The 16,463-nt window shown below is 42.3% G+C and overlaps 3 protein-coding genes across 5 annotated transcripts; 2 read left to right on the top strand and 1 right to left on the bottom strand.

Moving 5' to 3' along the window:
* Nucleotides 1-5,939: 5,939 nt before the first annotated feature.
* LOC139387012 (guanine nucleotide-binding protein G(I)/G(S)/G(O) subunit gamma-5-like) lies at nucleotides 5,940-7,108 on the top strand. The gene is made up of 3 exons (XM_071132961.1): nucleotides 5,940-6,098; nucleotides 6,485-6,648; nucleotides 6,823-7,108. The coding sequence occupies exons 1-2, from the start codon at nucleotides 5,964-5,966 to the stop codon at nucleotides 6,608-6,610; spliced, it is 261 nt and encodes an 86-aa protein (XP_070989062.1). The 5' UTR covers nucleotides 5,940-5,963; the 3' UTR covers nucleotides 6,611-6,648; nucleotides 6,823-7,108.
* Nucleotides 7,109-7,162: 54 nt separating this feature from the next.
* LOC139387022 (sterile alpha motif domain-containing protein 13-like) lies at nucleotides 7,163-10,081 on the bottom strand. Of its 2 annotated transcripts, none has more exons than XM_071132973.1 (4): nucleotides 10,029-10,081; nucleotides 8,654-8,696; nucleotides 8,430-8,541; nucleotides 7,163-8,337 (listed from the first exon to the last, which is right to left on the bottom strand). In XM_071132973.1, the coding sequence occupies exons 2-4, from the start codon at nucleotides 8,689-8,691 to the stop codon at nucleotides 8,188-8,190; spliced, it is 300 nt and encodes a 99-aa protein (XP_070989074.1). In that variant the 5' UTR covers nucleotides 8,692-8,696; nucleotides 10,029-10,081; the 3' UTR covers nucleotides 7,163-8,187. The 2 variants fall into 2 exon arrangements, with proteins under 2 accessions (XP_070989074.1, XP_070989075.1); XM_071132974.1 differs by lacking the exon at nucleotides 10,029-10,081 and adding an exon at nucleotides 8,817-9,174.
* A 363-nt stretch (nucleotides 10,082-10,444) lies between these two features.
* Nucleotides 10,445-13,186, top strand: LOC139387141 (fuzzy planar cell polarity protein). Of its 2 annotated transcripts, none has more exons than XM_071133166.1 (2): nucleotides 10,445-10,522; nucleotides 10,932-13,186. In XM_071133166.1, exon 2 carries the CDS (start codon nucleotides 10,989-10,991, stop codon nucleotides 12,321-12,323), a length of 1,335 nt encoding a protein of 444 aa, XP_070989267.1. In that variant the 5' UTR covers nucleotides 10,445-10,522; nucleotides 10,932-10,988; the 3' UTR covers nucleotides 12,324-13,186. The 2 variants fall into 2 exon arrangements, with proteins under 2 accessions (XP_070989267.1, XP_070989266.1); XM_071133165.1 differs by having other exon boundaries at nucleotides 10,466-10,522; nucleotides 10,883-13,186.
* The last annotated feature ends 3,277 nt before the right edge of the window (nucleotides 13,187-16,463 follow it).

Genomic DNA, 16,463 nt, shown 5'->3' with positions numbered 1-16,463 from the left:
TTCTTTCATCCGTCTACACTTTTAAAAAAAAATGTTTTGCAAATGTATTTAAAAAGTGTGTGTGTGAAATGTGTGTGTAACCTTTTGCTATGAGACTTGAAATTGAGCTCAGGTGCATTCTGTTTCCATTGTTCATCCTTCAGCTGTTTCTACAACTTGATTAGAGTCCACCTGTGGTAAATTACATTGATTGGACATGATTTGGAAAGGCACACACCTGTCTATATAAGGTCCCATAGTTGACAGTGCATGTCAGAGCAAAAACCGAGCTGTGAGGTCGAAGGAATTGGTCGTAGATTTCCGAGACAGGATTGTGTCGAGGCACAGATCTGGGGAAGGGTAGCAACATTTTCTGCAGCATTGAAGGTCCCAAGAACATAGTGACCTCAATCATTCTTAAATGGAAGAAGTTTGGAACCTCCAAGACTCTTACTAGAGCTGTCTGCCCGGCCAAACTGAACAATCAGGGGAGAAGGGTTTTAGTCAGTGAGGTGAGGTGACTCAGGCCTTTATGGTAGAGTGGCCAGACAGAAGACACTCCTCGGTTAAAGGCACATGACAGCCCGCTTGAAGTTTGCCAAAAGGCACCTAAAGGACTCTGACCATGAGAAACAAGATTCTCTGGTCTAATGAAACCAATTTTGAACTTTTAATTAGGATCCCCACTAGCTGTTGCAAAAGCAGCTGCTACTCTTCCTGGGGTCCACACAAACATGAAAAATGATACATAATATAGAACATCAATAGACAAGAACAGCTCAAGGACAGAACTACATTAAAACAAATGTAAAGGCACACACAGCCTACATATTAATGCATACACACAAACTATCTAGGTCAAATAGGGAAGAGGCGTTGTGCCGCGACGAGTTGCTTTCTGGGTTTTTTTAAACCAGTTTTGCTCTTTTATTTGAGCAATATGAGACAGACATTCCATGCAATAAGGGCTCTATATAATACTGCATACTTTCTTGAATTTGTTCTGGATTTGGGGACTGTGAAGAGACCCCTGGTGGGATACGTGTGTGTCAGAGCTGTGTGTAAGTTGACTTTGCAAACAATTTTGGATGTTCAACACCTTGTTTCTTTATAAAAATAATTGATGCAGTCAGTCTCTCTTCAACTCTAAGCCAAGAGAGACTGGCATGTATAGTATTTATATCAGCCCTCTGACAGCAACTATGAGCAAAACATGCTGCTCTGTTCTGGCCTTTTGGCCTCAATCACTCTGCCTCCTTCCATATTTTTTTGTATCTGTTTACATAGATATTGGGACCCCAGTGACGACTCCCCTCAACGTAGCATAAGCACCAGGTACATGGCTTTTCATCTTCATCCCATTTAAGTTTTTCCATTTTTAAAATCTTCCCTTGCTGAGCCTTCCTACCACACAATATTAACAATCTACCATTTCCAATGAACTGATCTAATTTCACTTCACCTACTTTCTCTACGGTATTAGTTAGTCGGATAGGGTGTAAGCGAGGCCCTGTGGTCTCATCAAAGACCACTTTCCACTCCAACACATCACTACTCTTGCTTCCTACCTCGGCCCTCTTTATGCTTTCTTTACTAGACGCTCCACTGCTTTCTGTATCATGACGTCTCTTCTTCCTGTCTTTCCACTACCGACCATTCCAGTCCTTGACCCTCATCCTCTCGCTCCATACCCTCAGAACTGACACCCATATTGTTTGCATTTTTTACTTCACTACATTCTTAAAGAAAATAATGTACTGTTCACTCCATACTTTTTCCCTGACACCCAAAAGTACTCGTTACATTTTTACATGAAAATGGTCCAATTCACACACTTATCGAGCGAACATCCCTGGTCATCCCTACTACCTCTGATCTGGAGGACTCACTAAACAGAGAACATCCCTGGTCATCCCTACAGCCTCTGATATGGAGGACTCACTAAACAGAGAACATCCCTGGTCATCCCTACTACCTCTGATCTGGAGGACTCACTAAACACACATGCTTTGTTTGTAAATGTCACAAATGCACAGAGGCTTGTTATGCAATTAAACTGAACTTCAGATTAACATTTGCTAAACTATCCAATCCTCATCGCCAAATGTTACAAATGCAGGGAGGATTGTTGTGAAATTAATCTGAACTAGTGATGGGTCGTTCGCAAACCAGTCGGCTCTTGTAGGTGAACGTTAGGAGCCGGCTCACATATCAGAAGAGGCAAATCTATTTATAAAAATATATATTTTTTTTAGATATGAATAATCAAAATATTTGAATGAATAGAATTAACTAATTCAAATATCAATTATTTTTTTCTTTAAACAATATAGGCCTAAATGCTCAAGCGCACACATCTTATGTCTGCTCAGACTAACAGCCTCACCTGTTGTTCCTGTCAAACAGACACGCAGTGTCAACCAATGAACCAAAGATCCGTGAGGGAGGGCCGAGCCAACACACAGTCACACACTTAGCAGCCGATGAGAGAGAGGAAGGACAGCTGTGAAAACAACAGCTGGAAAATGAGTCTGAAGCACAGTAGCATTTGGATGCATTTTAATAATGCAGACAATGTTAGAGCACAGTGTAGAATTTACCAAAACAAAATCTCATATAAAGCCGGTTCTACGCACAACCTACACCGGCATTTGTGAACTGTGCACCCAACTGTGAAGCTATCTTTAGCAGAGCTTCGAGAAACTAGCGGGCCTGCTAGTGATAGTGGTGGAGCCAGCACCTCCACACGTGGAGATGTATCCACTCAGTCAAGCAGGCCTGCTCCGTGACCCACAGCATCGTAGTCTTCTATGGGCCAGTTTATGCCAAAGTCCATGTCTAGCAAAACCAGGCCAAATTGATATTTCACTGGGTAAAATGATAGCCACCGATTTCCAGCCATTTTCGATCGTGGAGGACAGAGGTTTTAGAAATTATAGCAATAGTCTAAATCCAATGTACACAATTCCAAGCAGGAAAATCCTTTCAAAATCACTTATTCCACCACTGTACAAGAGCACACAGGCTTCAGTGTGGGAAAGAGTCCAAAAAGCTACTGCAGGTTGTCTTACCACTGACTGCTGGACATCAAGGGTAACCACTTCTTACATGTCGGTTACATGTCACTTCATTGAAGATTGTACGATGTCTAGCTGACTGCTTTGAGTTCAGCGACAGACACACCTCAGATAACTTGGCAGAGGAACTGTTAAGTGGCCAGAGAATGGCAAGTAGATGGAAAAGTGGTCTGTTGTGTTAGCAACAATGCAGCTAACATAACCAAAGCCAGGAAAATGTTTAAATTGACCCATCATCCATGTCTTGCCCACACAATCAACCTGATTGTAAGAGATGTTCTGAAGGAGATGAAGCCCACTGTGGACAAAGTGAAATCAGCTATGGAATACTTCCACAGGAGCACAGTAGGTGCTGAAAAACTAAAGTCTACACAACGCCAGATGGGGATGCCTGAGCTGAGGCCTAAACAAGACTGCACTACAAGGTGGAATTCAAAATGTTATATGTTGAATCGGTTTCTTGAGTCAAAGGATGCCATCATCTCTACCCTGGCCATTGTCAATGCACCTGTTGATGCTCTGACCCAAGAGGAATGGGAGGTGGTGGAGGAGGAGTCCTGGAACCCTTTGAGCAGGTCACTGTGGAGATCAGTGGAGAGAAGTACAGTAAGCAGTTATTACTACATCATTGTTTAATCCAGTATTATATATGTATATGAGCAGTAGATGAGAATGCAGTGTCAGTAGACAAAACATGAACCTGAACTAATAAGTTACTGTCTTTTCAGCTATGTGACAGCCTCAAAAATGATACTCCTGTGTAAGGTTCTGCAGCGAATCGCAGCCAGCCGCCAGAGAGAAGCAAGTTTAACTACAGGACGTGTGACAGAGTTGATGGACACACTATGTTCATCAATGGACAAAGTTCCACAGAATGGAATATAATCACGTGCTATCAGAAACCGCTGCACTTGAAAGTTAGCCTTCAGTGATGCCAGAGCGATTGATGAGGCTCTTCAGAGAATAACCTCAGCAGCAGGGAGGGACAGTCCCAGCAGTCAGATGTCTCGGGCACCAGGAAGAAGAAAGAGCAGATGGAGCAGAAGCACCAGCAGTAGTGCCACAAACTTCTGCTGTTTGGATGCTGTTTGACGAGAGAGCAACTGGGATGCAGCATGAAGGAATCCCTCAGCAGATGCCATAATGGAGGTCTGATCCTATTTAGAGGAGCCCCTCCTCCAAAGATCTGCAGATCTTCTGAGCTGGTGGGAGAACAAGGCCTCTGTCTACCCACGGCTTACTAAAGTCATGACAGGGAGAGACTGCATAGTGGCCACGTCTGTTCCCTTTGAGAGGGTCTTCTCGAAAACGGGACAAATAATTCCCGAGAGAAACCGCATCAACCCCTCAAAAGGGAGGCAGCTTGCATTTCTGAATGCAAATCTCTCATAAAAAAACTAAATATGGTCAGCATTGCTGTGTGCTGCTGGTTATAACATGCCAATAAAGAAGAGCGAGAAAAGAGGGACCAGTTTAATGTTTTAAGTGGGATGCTGCCGTTTTGCACATTGTTATTTATTTTTCTTTGATGTGGTGCAATATTCTCTTATACTGTTCCGATTGTATTCGTTTTGAATTGTTACATTTATATGCACTTTGTTTATATACATTAAAAAGTTGTACTTTAAATACAAATGTTTAATAGCATTTTTAAATACATTGTGGTTAAGGTAGAGTATGATTTCATTTAATAAGAATCGTTTTAACACCAATCATAGTCAAACTAACTGTTTGACTTGAAAAAATACAACAAAAAAAAAATTTAAGAGCCGTTTGGGAGCCAGAAGAGCCGGTCCTTTTTGGTGAGCTGAGCCGAACGAGCCGGCTCATTGAAAAGACCCGGAATGCCCATCACTAACGAACGTCTTCACTTCGTACAAAACTCACTCCTCGGTTCACGCACCGTGCCTGATACATTCTTAAAGCAACAGTATTCAATACTCAACTGAGCTGCGACAACATATTACTGAACAAAACAGTAAATTATGAGTGTTGGTGTGCCCCAGTCTATCCGTCAATAAAACTAACTGTGCCATCTCGTTTGAAAATATTCACTTTTACTTTTGATAAAGATTATTTTAGCAATTACATTTACTTTTGATACTTAAATATATTTCAAACCAAATACTTTCAGACTTTTACTCAAGTAGAATTTTACTGATTGAATTTCACTTTGAGTCATTTTCTATTAAGGTATCTTTACTTTTACTCAAGTATGACAATTTATTACTTTTTCCACCACTGCCAGCACACCTGTTGCTTCACAAACTTTTTCTCCATTTCGTCCGCGCTACTCTCCGCCATTTCCCATAAACTTGACGCATTTCTGCAATAGTGTAACAAGATTCAACGAAATCAAACAACTCTCACTTGTAGTCAAACAATCAGTCTCATTAGCTTCTAGACTCCTCCTTACACAGTTTAACCGAGAACGTGTCATGTCCAAACAATTGAATTGGCTGATAGGTGCACTCCAATCAAGTTGTAGTGACATCTCAATGATGATCAAAGGAAATTGGATGCACCTGAGCTCAATTTGGAGTGTCATAGCAAAGGATGTGAATACGTGTAAATTAAATATTTATATTTAATTTTCAATATGTTTGCAAACATTTCTAAAATAATGTTTTCATTTTCATTATGGGATATTGTGTGTGTAGATGGGTGAGAGAAAAACATATATTTAATGAATGCAGGCTGTAACAACAAAATGAGTAAGCCAATTGGTGTGAATACTTTCTCGTGTTTATGTTCCACTGTAATTTATAGTATATTTTTACTACGAATATATTAATTACTGCGGGCAAGAAAGGCGTTTCACTACTTCTGCACGTGACAATATTTTTAAAGTTGAGTCGCGGTCGCTTACTAAGACACACTGCGACTGCGCAGAAGATTCAAAACCGGATGTGTGATCAACTATTCGATTTGTCTCCGCTTCTTTTCTACAAAATAGCAAAGATGTCTGGCTCATCAAATCTCGTTGCGATGAAGAAAGTTGTTCAGCAGCTGCGTTTTGAAGCGAGCATCAACAGAGTGAAGGTAATGTATTTCACACTCAAACATACTTGATAAACCTGTTCAGGGAAACTAGTCAGCTAGTATCAGTATCTAGCTAACAGTGGCTAATAGCTAGCTAAGGGCGTGGAATATAGGCACAGAAATGGTGATCTTGCGATAACACAATATTTTGCTTAATAGTCTCTAATGGAATTGTCCGTCATTATTGAGTGTGGCCTACCGCCCTATGATCATTCATAGCCTAATTTAAGGATCTGTGTTCACACTTGATAGCTAGTATTGGCAACATCCATTCAAGGGGGAAAGTTGTAGGAGTCTTTAAAGCTAGCAATGAGTGCAATGTTACCCGTTGCAACAGGTCGTTTTTTTGTTCACAACTATATTCCTGTATTATGGTTTCTGTTCAGGTGTCCCAGGCAGCAGCAGACCTTCAGCAGTTCTGCATGCAGAATGCCCTCCAGGACCCCCTACTCACTGGGGTCTCCTCCAGCACCAACCCCTTCAGACCACAGAAGGTGTGCTCCTTCTTGTGAGACAGACCCATAGGACAGACAAACCACAGCATTATTTGGTGAGTCTCCCCTTGTGTCAAAACAAAAATGTGCCCTTCTGGTTGTCTATGTAGTCCTTCATTGGCCTGGAATCCAAACAGAATCAGTGTGGATTGCAGACTAGTATTTGTTTGCAATGCAGAGAAATTAAAGATACATGCATGTGCTTATCTCACTCTGTTCCTGTCTTGCAGGCCTTTGTTTTGATGCTACAGGGAAAAAGTTGACCTCAACACTGCTATTCATTTCCCATGGCATTCCACTGCCACAGAATCTCATGAAGTGTAGAATAACGTGTCAGAAATCATGTAAGGAAGACTTGCCATCTATTTTCAGCAAACCACCTTAGAGGAAATTATTACAGGTTTATTTTTTATGGCACAGGATGGTTTTCAAGTAAATTATTGTGCCTTTTTCTATTTTATTCATCATTGTTCTTGACTTTTTGTATTTAGAAATTAAAACATTATTCTTTCTCTACATGATTGTTTGCTAATCGTTTTTTGGTCCGACTGATAGTGGTATCTCAAATCATTAAAGATGCAAGTAGTTTATTTCATAACAGAATGCAAACAGAGCACCTTAACAATACAAAAGGGAAAGACTACTACTTTTAATTAAACATCCATATCAATAAAAAAAGCCACCATTTTAAGATGACAGAATATGGTAAATAAGGAAATCAAAGAACACTTATTAACCTATATTCCCCACCCCCAAGTGCTTAAATATGCAGTCTGGGATCTTATGCACAAATTCGTAACATAGTACACAAAATGGGGACCCATTTTGGCTTGTAAGCACCACTTGTAAGCACCACTTTCAAAACTACAGGCTGAAATTATACAAAGTTCCCAGAGCATCACTTTAAATAGATCATTGATGTACATGATGCTTAAAGATACTGATTTGATCATCTAATATTCATAGTGGCTCATTAGGGAAAAAATTCAGTGATGGAGGAGCAGTAATTCTAAGACTGCTTCAAACACATTTCCTCCAATTAATTACCATGCATTTTTTTCTGAAATCAAAACCGTGTTCAAAAGTTTGTATATAATGAAAATATCAAGACAAGGTTAGGACATTTATCAGCAGGTCAGACATCTAGTGCACCTTTGCGTCCATCTGAAAAGGACTGTCTCCTAAATTAACCAATTCGGTTGAATCCGCTTCAGTAGCATGCTTGATTAGAATATTTTGAAACTTTTTTTGAAAAAAAAAAATAAACCTGTACAGTGTACTTTAAGACCTGTAAAATAATTTTATTCAAATAAAGGAATCAAGTCCTTACTTTCATAAACTAATATCACTCAGTTAACTAAAAACCGTATGATCACTGCCATGTCTTTTGTAAATTAATTTCACGGCGTAAACCATTTGGCATCGGTCATCACTTCAAGTAAAAGTACATTGACATTGCATAAGGATGCAAATAAGTTTTCTAAGCACCATCTTCTGCTGTCCATAAACGTCTTCAGCCTGGTCTGTCCGTCCAGCCTCTCAACCCTCCTCCATAGATGACTGTCCTGTTGCACATGGGAGAGCATGGGGTGATGCTATGATGCATTAGCATTACTCTTCAGATGCTGGGTCTGGAGTGGCTTCACATGGTACTCGTAGATCTTCAGTGCTGGCCCCAGTTTGATGGACAGGCCTGTCAGGACATCGTTCCGCGTCATCAGAAGCAAAGACTTTCCATCGATTTCCTACGAAAAGAAGGGATTGGGAAGCGCTGACCCGCGAGAAAGAGAAGAATGTGCAACTTGCAAGGTTAGTAAATTATGTTCTGTTAATTTACCTGGTCCTGGAAAGCCGTAGCCTGCTCTTCAAATCCTGCAGCTTTGAAATAGTTAACGACATCAGTAACCGCCCAGTCAGCAGGATCCGGCAGCTGTCCATTCTCCACCTTACTAGAAAAACAGAACAGAGAGGACAGCATAATGGGTATAGGGATAAGGCAGAAGGCCATCAATCTTATCCATCATCTATAGCCTCCGAAGGAAGACTACCCTCTAAACTTACGGCTTGGCTTCCACTGATCCATTGGTTTTGTTCTCCATTCCAGCTAGTAAAATAAAAAAGAAAAGTTAGATTTGTAGAAAAGAGAACAAGAATCTAATCCAGAACTAGATTGGGTTTACTAAATAAACCCAAGGTCTGTCATGAACTGAATACATTCACTTACTTGCATGAAGTTTGTTCAATATAATATGATGTGTTGAGAGGTTATCTGGAAATTGATCATTTGGGTTTCTGAAACCAACTACAGAGCATCTGATGTACTGAGTGTTGAATAGAGAAGCCAGAGTTGATTTGGAACAAAACAATTAAATGATGCAATACTGACATGCATGAGTACACAGTTGCTAAGCGATGTGGAGAATATGATACTGTTGAAATAGTAGGGTAAAAATGCATTGACCAGAAAGTGCATTTAATGATGCCCAAAAAGCACAGTCTTCATTGGATGATGGATATGGGCCATAAAGGGTATACATAACAGACGTGGAGGATATGATCATCCCATCACAGTAGTGGGCACACTGGAATACAAAGAGAGGTATGTGGGTTTATTAGTTGTGGATTCTGCTCTGATCCAAAAGCCAAGGAACTCGTTGTGCTCGGATGGGTCAATTTCAAAGACAGAGGAGCCATTTAAAGTCCCCTTATCTGCATTCTTAGAACTTCCCTATTCAATGAACATCTTCTACATGACCATGTGGTTTTATCATGAGCCGAATAGTCCAGAATTTACCCAAAGGCAATCTGTCTGTATTTGTGAAGCATTGTATATAGTTCCGTATTAGCTACCAATCTACCAGATGCTACCTACAGTCTTGGATTTTCAGCAGGTTATCTTTGGATGGACAATTTCCACCAGAAACTTCACTCTCACAGTTCTAACTTTAGACACTGCATTTCATTCAGAACCTATGCACATCAGTGGAAAGAAAGATCGCGGATCGTGATGATATTGTGGACAATATTACAATGTAACATAAATCAGATGCAGCATGAAATATGGAGTAATTCATTACAATCTTGGAATAAGGAAAGCGCAATTCAGTCTACTTTATCTATTACTATAGCTTGATACCTTAAATTATATTATTGACACCATGAGCATTTCTTATTGACTTAAAAAAAAAAAAATCTCATCTAACATGTTCTACGTTTTGTCAATAAGTATGTCTTGCTAATGCAGGGTTTACCAAACTCGGTGCACGTTATGCACAGCTGATTAAAAATAATCAACTAATCATCTAGCTTTGATTATTTGAATTAACTGTGTAGTGCTAGGGCAAAAAACAAAACGTGCACCCCTTGGGGTCCCGAGGACCGAGTTCGGGAAACGCTGCGCTAACGTGTTCTGCTTCAGTCTATATTTGACACTTACCTTTTTATTGTTTATTAGTTGGCTTCGTTGATAGTTCTTCTGACAGCGTAAATGAATATCCTGTTTATTCACGAACGTGTGCCTGGCGCTGCGCAGTTTATTCGATCTATAAACCACCTAAACTCCTCAAACTAATTCAATTATTCTGTTCTAATGCTGAAAGGATCTGCGAGTTGTCATGCGCCGCCTAGACAATACGCTCATGAACAGCCGCAACATTCTCGAACCTGACTGGCCAGTTCACCAGAGGCAAAGGCGGAAATAGGAAGAGGGATTATGCGGCCGTAAACACTGATCTAAAGTCAGTTTATTTGATTTATTCTCCAAGTGGTAAATTAGGATTGTGGTATGATAAACTGATTTAAGATCTGCTTTAGAGACATCATCTGATTGATTGAATGAATGGATCATGTGAGAACGGCCAGGGCCAGTTGCTGTGGAAACGTGAATGGAGTCAACTCGTTTCGTGATGGAAGAAATTCAACAAAGAAAAAGTAAGAGGGGAAGAAAACATTAGATAGTGAGCTAGCTATTTTACCGGCAACACCTCTTTTGGTGAAATAGCTAGCTTCCAAGTTTATTTCGATCATTTTGTCCCGTTTACAGTGAAAAAGTTATCGCTACGTTAGCTAGCTAGCTATCTAGCGTTAGTTGACTTGAAAACAATGAAAAAGAGAGGCAGTATTTTGCGTGTTTGCTTAGTTATAGTAATTGGCTAAATGCTTAAAAGTTGTCTGCAAATACACATCTGCGACATGTTTGCATGACAAGTGATATCTGCTTGTATGCATTATGTAATCACGATCTATTATATAACTTCTTGTTGCATGCATCTGCTCCTGTTTTCTTGCAAGTGTCCCATAACCATGGGCTAGAGCTGAATCTTCGCCATCTTTAAACCAGAGGGCCAGTCAGTGGATGGTTCAGGAGGACAGCGCCTAGCCTGGCCACCCCAGCCGCATGATGCTCCAACAGGCAGGCTCTGTGCAGCTTCTCTGCCTCACTGCCAACAGTGGGGTTCCTCTCTTCACCCGGGGGGCCTCTAAGCAACTCCCCTTCTCCATCATCGGCTCCCTGAACGGTGTGCACATGTTCGGAGCGGGCCAGGGGGTGGTGCTGGCTGGCTGTGAGACTGATCGCGGAGGCAGGATGGTGTGGAGGGTATTTCAGGACAGCGTGATGCTCATAGCGGTGAGCAGCGGTGGACAGGCCCAGCAGGAAGGTGGTGGTGCAGGGGAAGAAGACCTCCACCTGCGGCGCCTGCTGGAGAACGTGTGGAACTGCATGGTGCTGGTGCTGGGGCAGGATGAGCTGGCCAGCTTGAGGAATGTGGAACGGCTGAAGAGGGACCTGCGCTCCTGCTACCGCCTCATCGATCAGCTCCTGGAGGGGGGACAGGGACAGGAGGGCATTATGGGGGACCTGACGCATTGCGCGGACTGCCTGCTGCCCCCCAACGCCACCCTGCTTCAGGAGGGCCTAGACGGCTTTACCCAGGCAGCAGATAGCGAGTTTGGCTGCCTGATGGTCCACGGACGGATAGCCACTGCCACGGAAAAATGGTGGCGTCTGGCGCCGCAGGAAGTGGTTCTCCTATCCGTTCTGACCCGCTCTCTCTCCCTCTCAGGCTCTGCGTCCTGTGACACCCCTGTCTTCCTGCCCCAGGGCAGCCCCACCGTGGCACACCGCCTGCTCCGCTTCCAGCTGCTTCCAGGAGTGGATGTGTGCGTGCTGTGTGGCCCCAGTCCCACCCTGCACAGGGCTGAGAGAGAGCTGGTGGGTTGTTTCTGGTCTCCTCTACTGGAGGCCCTGAGAGGCAGCCTGGCCGTGGGGGAGCGCTGCCTGCCAGGCTCTGTGACCCTCCGCCCTGATGTCCTGGCTCTGCTGCTCATCAACAGAGAGTCCCGTCGCTCTGTCTCCTGTGTGAAAGCCATCATTACTAACCCCAACCATCCTCCCAGTAACCATCCTCTGCCCTCCAAGGCACGCTGCTGGGAGCTGCTCAGGCTCTTCTACACTTTCACCACCACTCGCTACTTTCCTCTCGAGGAGACCCCGGCCCTGACCTTAGGGGAGAAGGCCCAACGTGGGGACTCCCTCCGGGAGGACTTTGCCCTGGGCTTCTCCCACCAGCCGCTGCAGTGCTACCTGGTGACTGAGGAGTGTAAGTGTTTTAGCCTGCAGACTGCCCAACATCAGCTCTACCTGCTCACCCCTCTCTCAGTGCCTACCTTCGCCCTAAGCTCCGTGGCTACACAGACCCTCTCCGCCATCACTTTAGCCACAGGATTTTAGGCCATCTTTTATAATGGACATGGGCACATTGCTGTGAAACCTAGGGATAGCATTACACTGTTCGCTATATGTACCACTTTCATCATAGACAACCATTATGGAGCAAGGAATGATCATTTTACCTCAATTTGATACTCCAGAATATTCGTGTGTGTGTATATACAGTATATCACAAAAGTGAGTACACCCCTCACATTTTTGTAAATATTTGAGTATATCTTTTCATGTGACAACACTGAATAATTGATACTTTGCAGCAATGTAAAGTAGTGAGTGTACAGCTTGTATAACAGTGTAAATTTGCTGTCCCCTCAAAATAACTCAACACACAGCCATTAATGTCTAAACCGCTGGCAACAAAAGTGAGTACACCCCTAAGTGAAAATGTCCAAATTGGGCGCAATTAGCCATTTTCCCTCCCCGGTGTCATGTGACTCATTAGTGTTACAAGGTCTCAGGTGTGAATGGGGAGCAGGTGTGTTAAAATTTGCTGTCATCGCTCTCACACTCCCTCATACTGACTGGTCGTACATTGTAGCAAAGTGTCATTTCTTCAGTGTTGTCACATGAAAATTCATACTAAAATATTTACAAAAATGTGAAGGGTGTACTCACTTTTGTGATATACTGTGTTATATATATATATATATATCACACTTGATGGTTTTAGTGACTGCACTTGAAGAAACTTTCAAAGTTCTTGACATTTTCCGGATTGACTGTCAGTCTTAAAGTAATGATGGACAGTCATTTCTCTTTGCTTATTTGAGCTGTTATTGCCATAATATGGACTAAATATTTTACCAAATAGGGTTATCTTCTGTATACCACCGCTGTTTAACACTTTTTTTGGTTACTATATGAGTCTGTGTTATTTCATAGTTTTGATGTATTCACTATTATTCTACAATGTAGAAAATAGTAAAAATAAAGAAAAATCTTCTCACTTTTGAATGCTGGTGGTGCTTTCACTCTAGTGGTAGCATGAGACAGAGTCTACAACCCACACAAGTGGCTCAGGTAGTGCAGCTCATCCAGGATGGCACGTCAATGCGAGCTGTGGCAAGAAGGTTGGCTGTGTCTGTCAGCTTAGTGTCCAGAGCATGGAGGCACTACCAGGAGACAGGCCAGTACATCAGGAGACGTGGAGGAGGCCGTAGGAGGGCAACAACCCAGCAGCAGCACTGCTACCTCCGCCTTTGTGCAAGGAGGAGCACTGCCAGAGCCCTGCAAAATGACCTCCAGCAGGCCACAAATGTGCATGTGTCTGCTCAAATGGTCAGAAACAGACTCCATGAGGGTGGTATGAGGGCCCGACGTCCACAGGTGGGGGTTGTGCTTACAGCCCAACACCGTGCAGGACGTTTGGCATTTGCCAGAGAACACCAAATTCGCCACTGGCGCCCTGTGCTCTTCACAGATGAAAGCAGGTTCACACTGAGCACATGTGACAGATGTGACGGAGTCTGGAGACGCCGTGGAGAACGTTCTGCTGCCTGCAACATCCTCCAGCATGACCGGTTTGGCGGTGGGTCAGTCATGGTGTGGGGTGGTATTTCTTTGGGGGGCCGCACAGCCCTCCATGTGCTCGCCAGAGGTAGCCTGACTGCCATTAGGTACCGAGATGAGATCCTCAGACCCCTTGTGAGACCATATGCTGGTGCGGTTGGCCCTGGGTTCCTCCTAATGCAAGACAATGCTAGACCTTATGTGGCTGGAGTGTGTCAGCAGTTCCTGCAAGAGGAAGGCATTGATGCTATGGACTGGCCCGCCCGTTCCCCAGACCTGAATCCAATTGAGCACATCTAGGACATCATGTCTCGCTCCATCCACCAACGCCACGTTGCACCACAGACTGTCCAGGAGTTGGCGGATGCTTTAGTCCAGGTCTGGGAGGAGATCCCTCAGGAGACCATTCGCCACCTCATCAGGAGCATGCCCAGGCGTTGTAGGGAGGTCATACAGGCATGTGGAGGACACACACACTACTGAGCCTCATTTTGACTTGTTTTAAGGACGTTACATCAAAGTTGGATCAGCCTGTAGTGTGGTTTTCAACTTTAATTTTGAGTGTGTCTCCAAATCCAGACCTCTATGGGTTGATACATTTGATTTCCATTGATCATTTTTGTGTGATTTTGTTGTCAGCACATTCAACTATGTAAAGGAAAAAGTATTTAATAAGAATATTTCATTCATTCAGATCTAGGATGTGTTATTTTAGTGTTCCCTTTATTTTTTTGAGCAGTATATATATATATATATATATCATGTCAAGTGCTTGAAACTTCAGTGCTGTTACTGTGTCTTTTCTTATGATCATAAATAGTTTTGACAAACAATGTTTGTTTAAAATACTGTGTTTCAAAAACTCCTGTTTCTATTGAGTTACTGCTGATAGAGATTATGGGTTATTTTCACTGTTTTTATACATCTATGTGGATGAATGTAATCTTTTGAGTTGTCTGTTGTGTTATTTCTTTGTGTGCAATAGTGATAAATACTTATAACATGGCTAAGGTTCCCCCCTACTGGTAAAAGAAAACAACTTGTTGTTGACCATGGTGAGAAACCAGGACCAGGATTTGTGTGGACATTTGTAAAGGAACTGAAATATTGACTAAACTGTGGTGTCACCAGATGCCTGACCACAGAGAAAATATTGCTGAATGTTGGAAGTAAAGAAAAACTGAATAGCTTTTATATGCTGTAGCGTCCTGAATTGCAACATCAACATCTAAAAACACCACAATAGACATCTTTTCCATGGGTACCTATTTTTGCATGGAAAACCTTAGCCATTTTGGGTTATTGACTATTTTTAGACTTCCTATGGATGATGTTGAAAGTATCAATGGGAGTCTGAGACGATGTGGAAGAGGTTTTAGATCACGTAAACGGTCTGGTGTAGGAATCTAAAATTAATGTGCAGCTAAATCTTAATCAAACTGGATCTGTTTCTCAGGTGTGCCAAAATCAAGTCAGGGTCAAATAGTTGGAACATCTGGCCCTACATTCACACAATAGTTGATGATATGTCATAACTGTTTACTTTGGCTGCAACACTTTCAAGCATCGCTGAAACAATGATGACCACATAGTTCAGTCGATTAACCACGAGGAAGATGGTTTCCCCCTGCTCTACCTGATTCCACTTTCTGTTCACTTCAGGCATGGATGAATGGGATGATGACTGAACCTCTGGTTCTTGATGGCAAAATCTCATGTCGCAAGAAGGGAACAAATCACAGTAAGCACTTGAGCCACCCTGCTTTTACGTTTCAGTAGCTGGTGATAAATAGATGATGCCATATGAGTACATTGAATATACTCAAACCGTTCCATTTATTTCCGAAGCTTCAATGGTGTGAACTTTCATATCTGTCTTGCTGTGTACTGCTCTCAACCCTTATCTTGTTTCCACTCAATGTACTTAGAGTCAAAGACCCAGATGAGTTTGTCATAAATTATCATAAACTGAGAAGGTATGTTATTTATTTTGTTATTTATTTTGTATGTTGTACAGAGGAACTGAGGAAGTGGTTTGCTCAGTATCTGCCACCAGCATATTGAGTCATTATCTCTGAAGCTTTACTTAGGTAAGTGATTTTATTGACCTGATCAAAGTTATGTAGAGGTGAAAATATATTATTGAGAGGACTTTGATTGGTAGGAATATAACTCCTTTTTCCCAAGATGGTAGGCCTACGTAGATAAAAAATTATGTTTTGGTGGAGAAATTTGGACTTTATCACTATAGTGGGCAGGGTGCTGAGTAAAACTTGTTAGGACAAAAGAAACCATTAACAGATTGTATGCAGACGGTAGCAGGTATTAACAACTCTATCATAACATTAGTTAATGATCACATGTTATCCATAGTTATATAACATCCATTGGGGACAGGGATCAAGCCATTGAGGGAAAGACCAACTGCAAAGCAGGAAAATTGTCTTTAAATAAATCGTCTAAAACAATTTGGATCTGTCTCATACTGTCCTTGTAACACATATAGTGGTGGACCTGATTTAGATGCATGCAACTCAACAGTGCAATGATTTAGTTACGATAGGGACTGCTGCATATTGGAAGATACATGTATTGATTGTGAGCATAGCCCTTGGTAACTAAATTGTATGG

Source organism: Oncorhynchus clarkii, chromosome 28 (genome assembly GCF_045791955.1).
Source record: "Oncorhynchus clarkii lewisi isolate Uvic-CL-2024 chromosome 28, UVic_Ocla_1.0, whole genome shotgun sequence".
Taxonomy (NCBI): domain Eukaryota; kingdom Metazoa; phylum Chordata; class Actinopteri; order Salmoniformes; family Salmonidae; genus Oncorhynchus; species Oncorhynchus clarkii.
This window is presented reverse-complemented; position numbering and strand designations above follow the sequence as displayed.

Excerpts from the sequence above, each read along its gene's own strand:
- LOC139387141 (XM_071133166.1), top strand. The coding sequence starts at position 10,989 with ATGATGCTCCAACAGGCAGGCTCTGTGCAGCTTCTCTGCCTCACTGCC.
- LOC139387012 (XM_071132961.1), top strand. The coding sequence starts at position 5,964 with ATGTGTGATCAACTATTCGATTTGTCTCCGCTTCTTTTCTACAAAATA. Across the intron at positions 6,099-6,484 it reads CGAGCATCAACAGAGTGAAG|GTGTCCCAGGCAGCAGCAGA; the intron begins GTAATGTATTTC and ends GTTTCTGTTCAG.
- LOC139387022 (XM_071132973.1), bottom strand. The coding sequence starts at position 8,691 with ATGGAGAACAAAACCAATGGATCAGTGGAAGCCAAGCC. Across the intron at positions 8,542-8,653 it reads GGATCAGTGGAAGCCAAGCC|TAAGGTGGAGAATGGACAGC; the intron begins GTAAGTTTAGAG and ends CTGTTTTTCTAG. Across the intron at positions 8,338-8,429 it reads CTACGGCTTTCCAGGACCAG|GAAATCGATGGAAAGTCTTT; the intron begins GTAAATTAACAG and ends TTCTTTTCGTAG.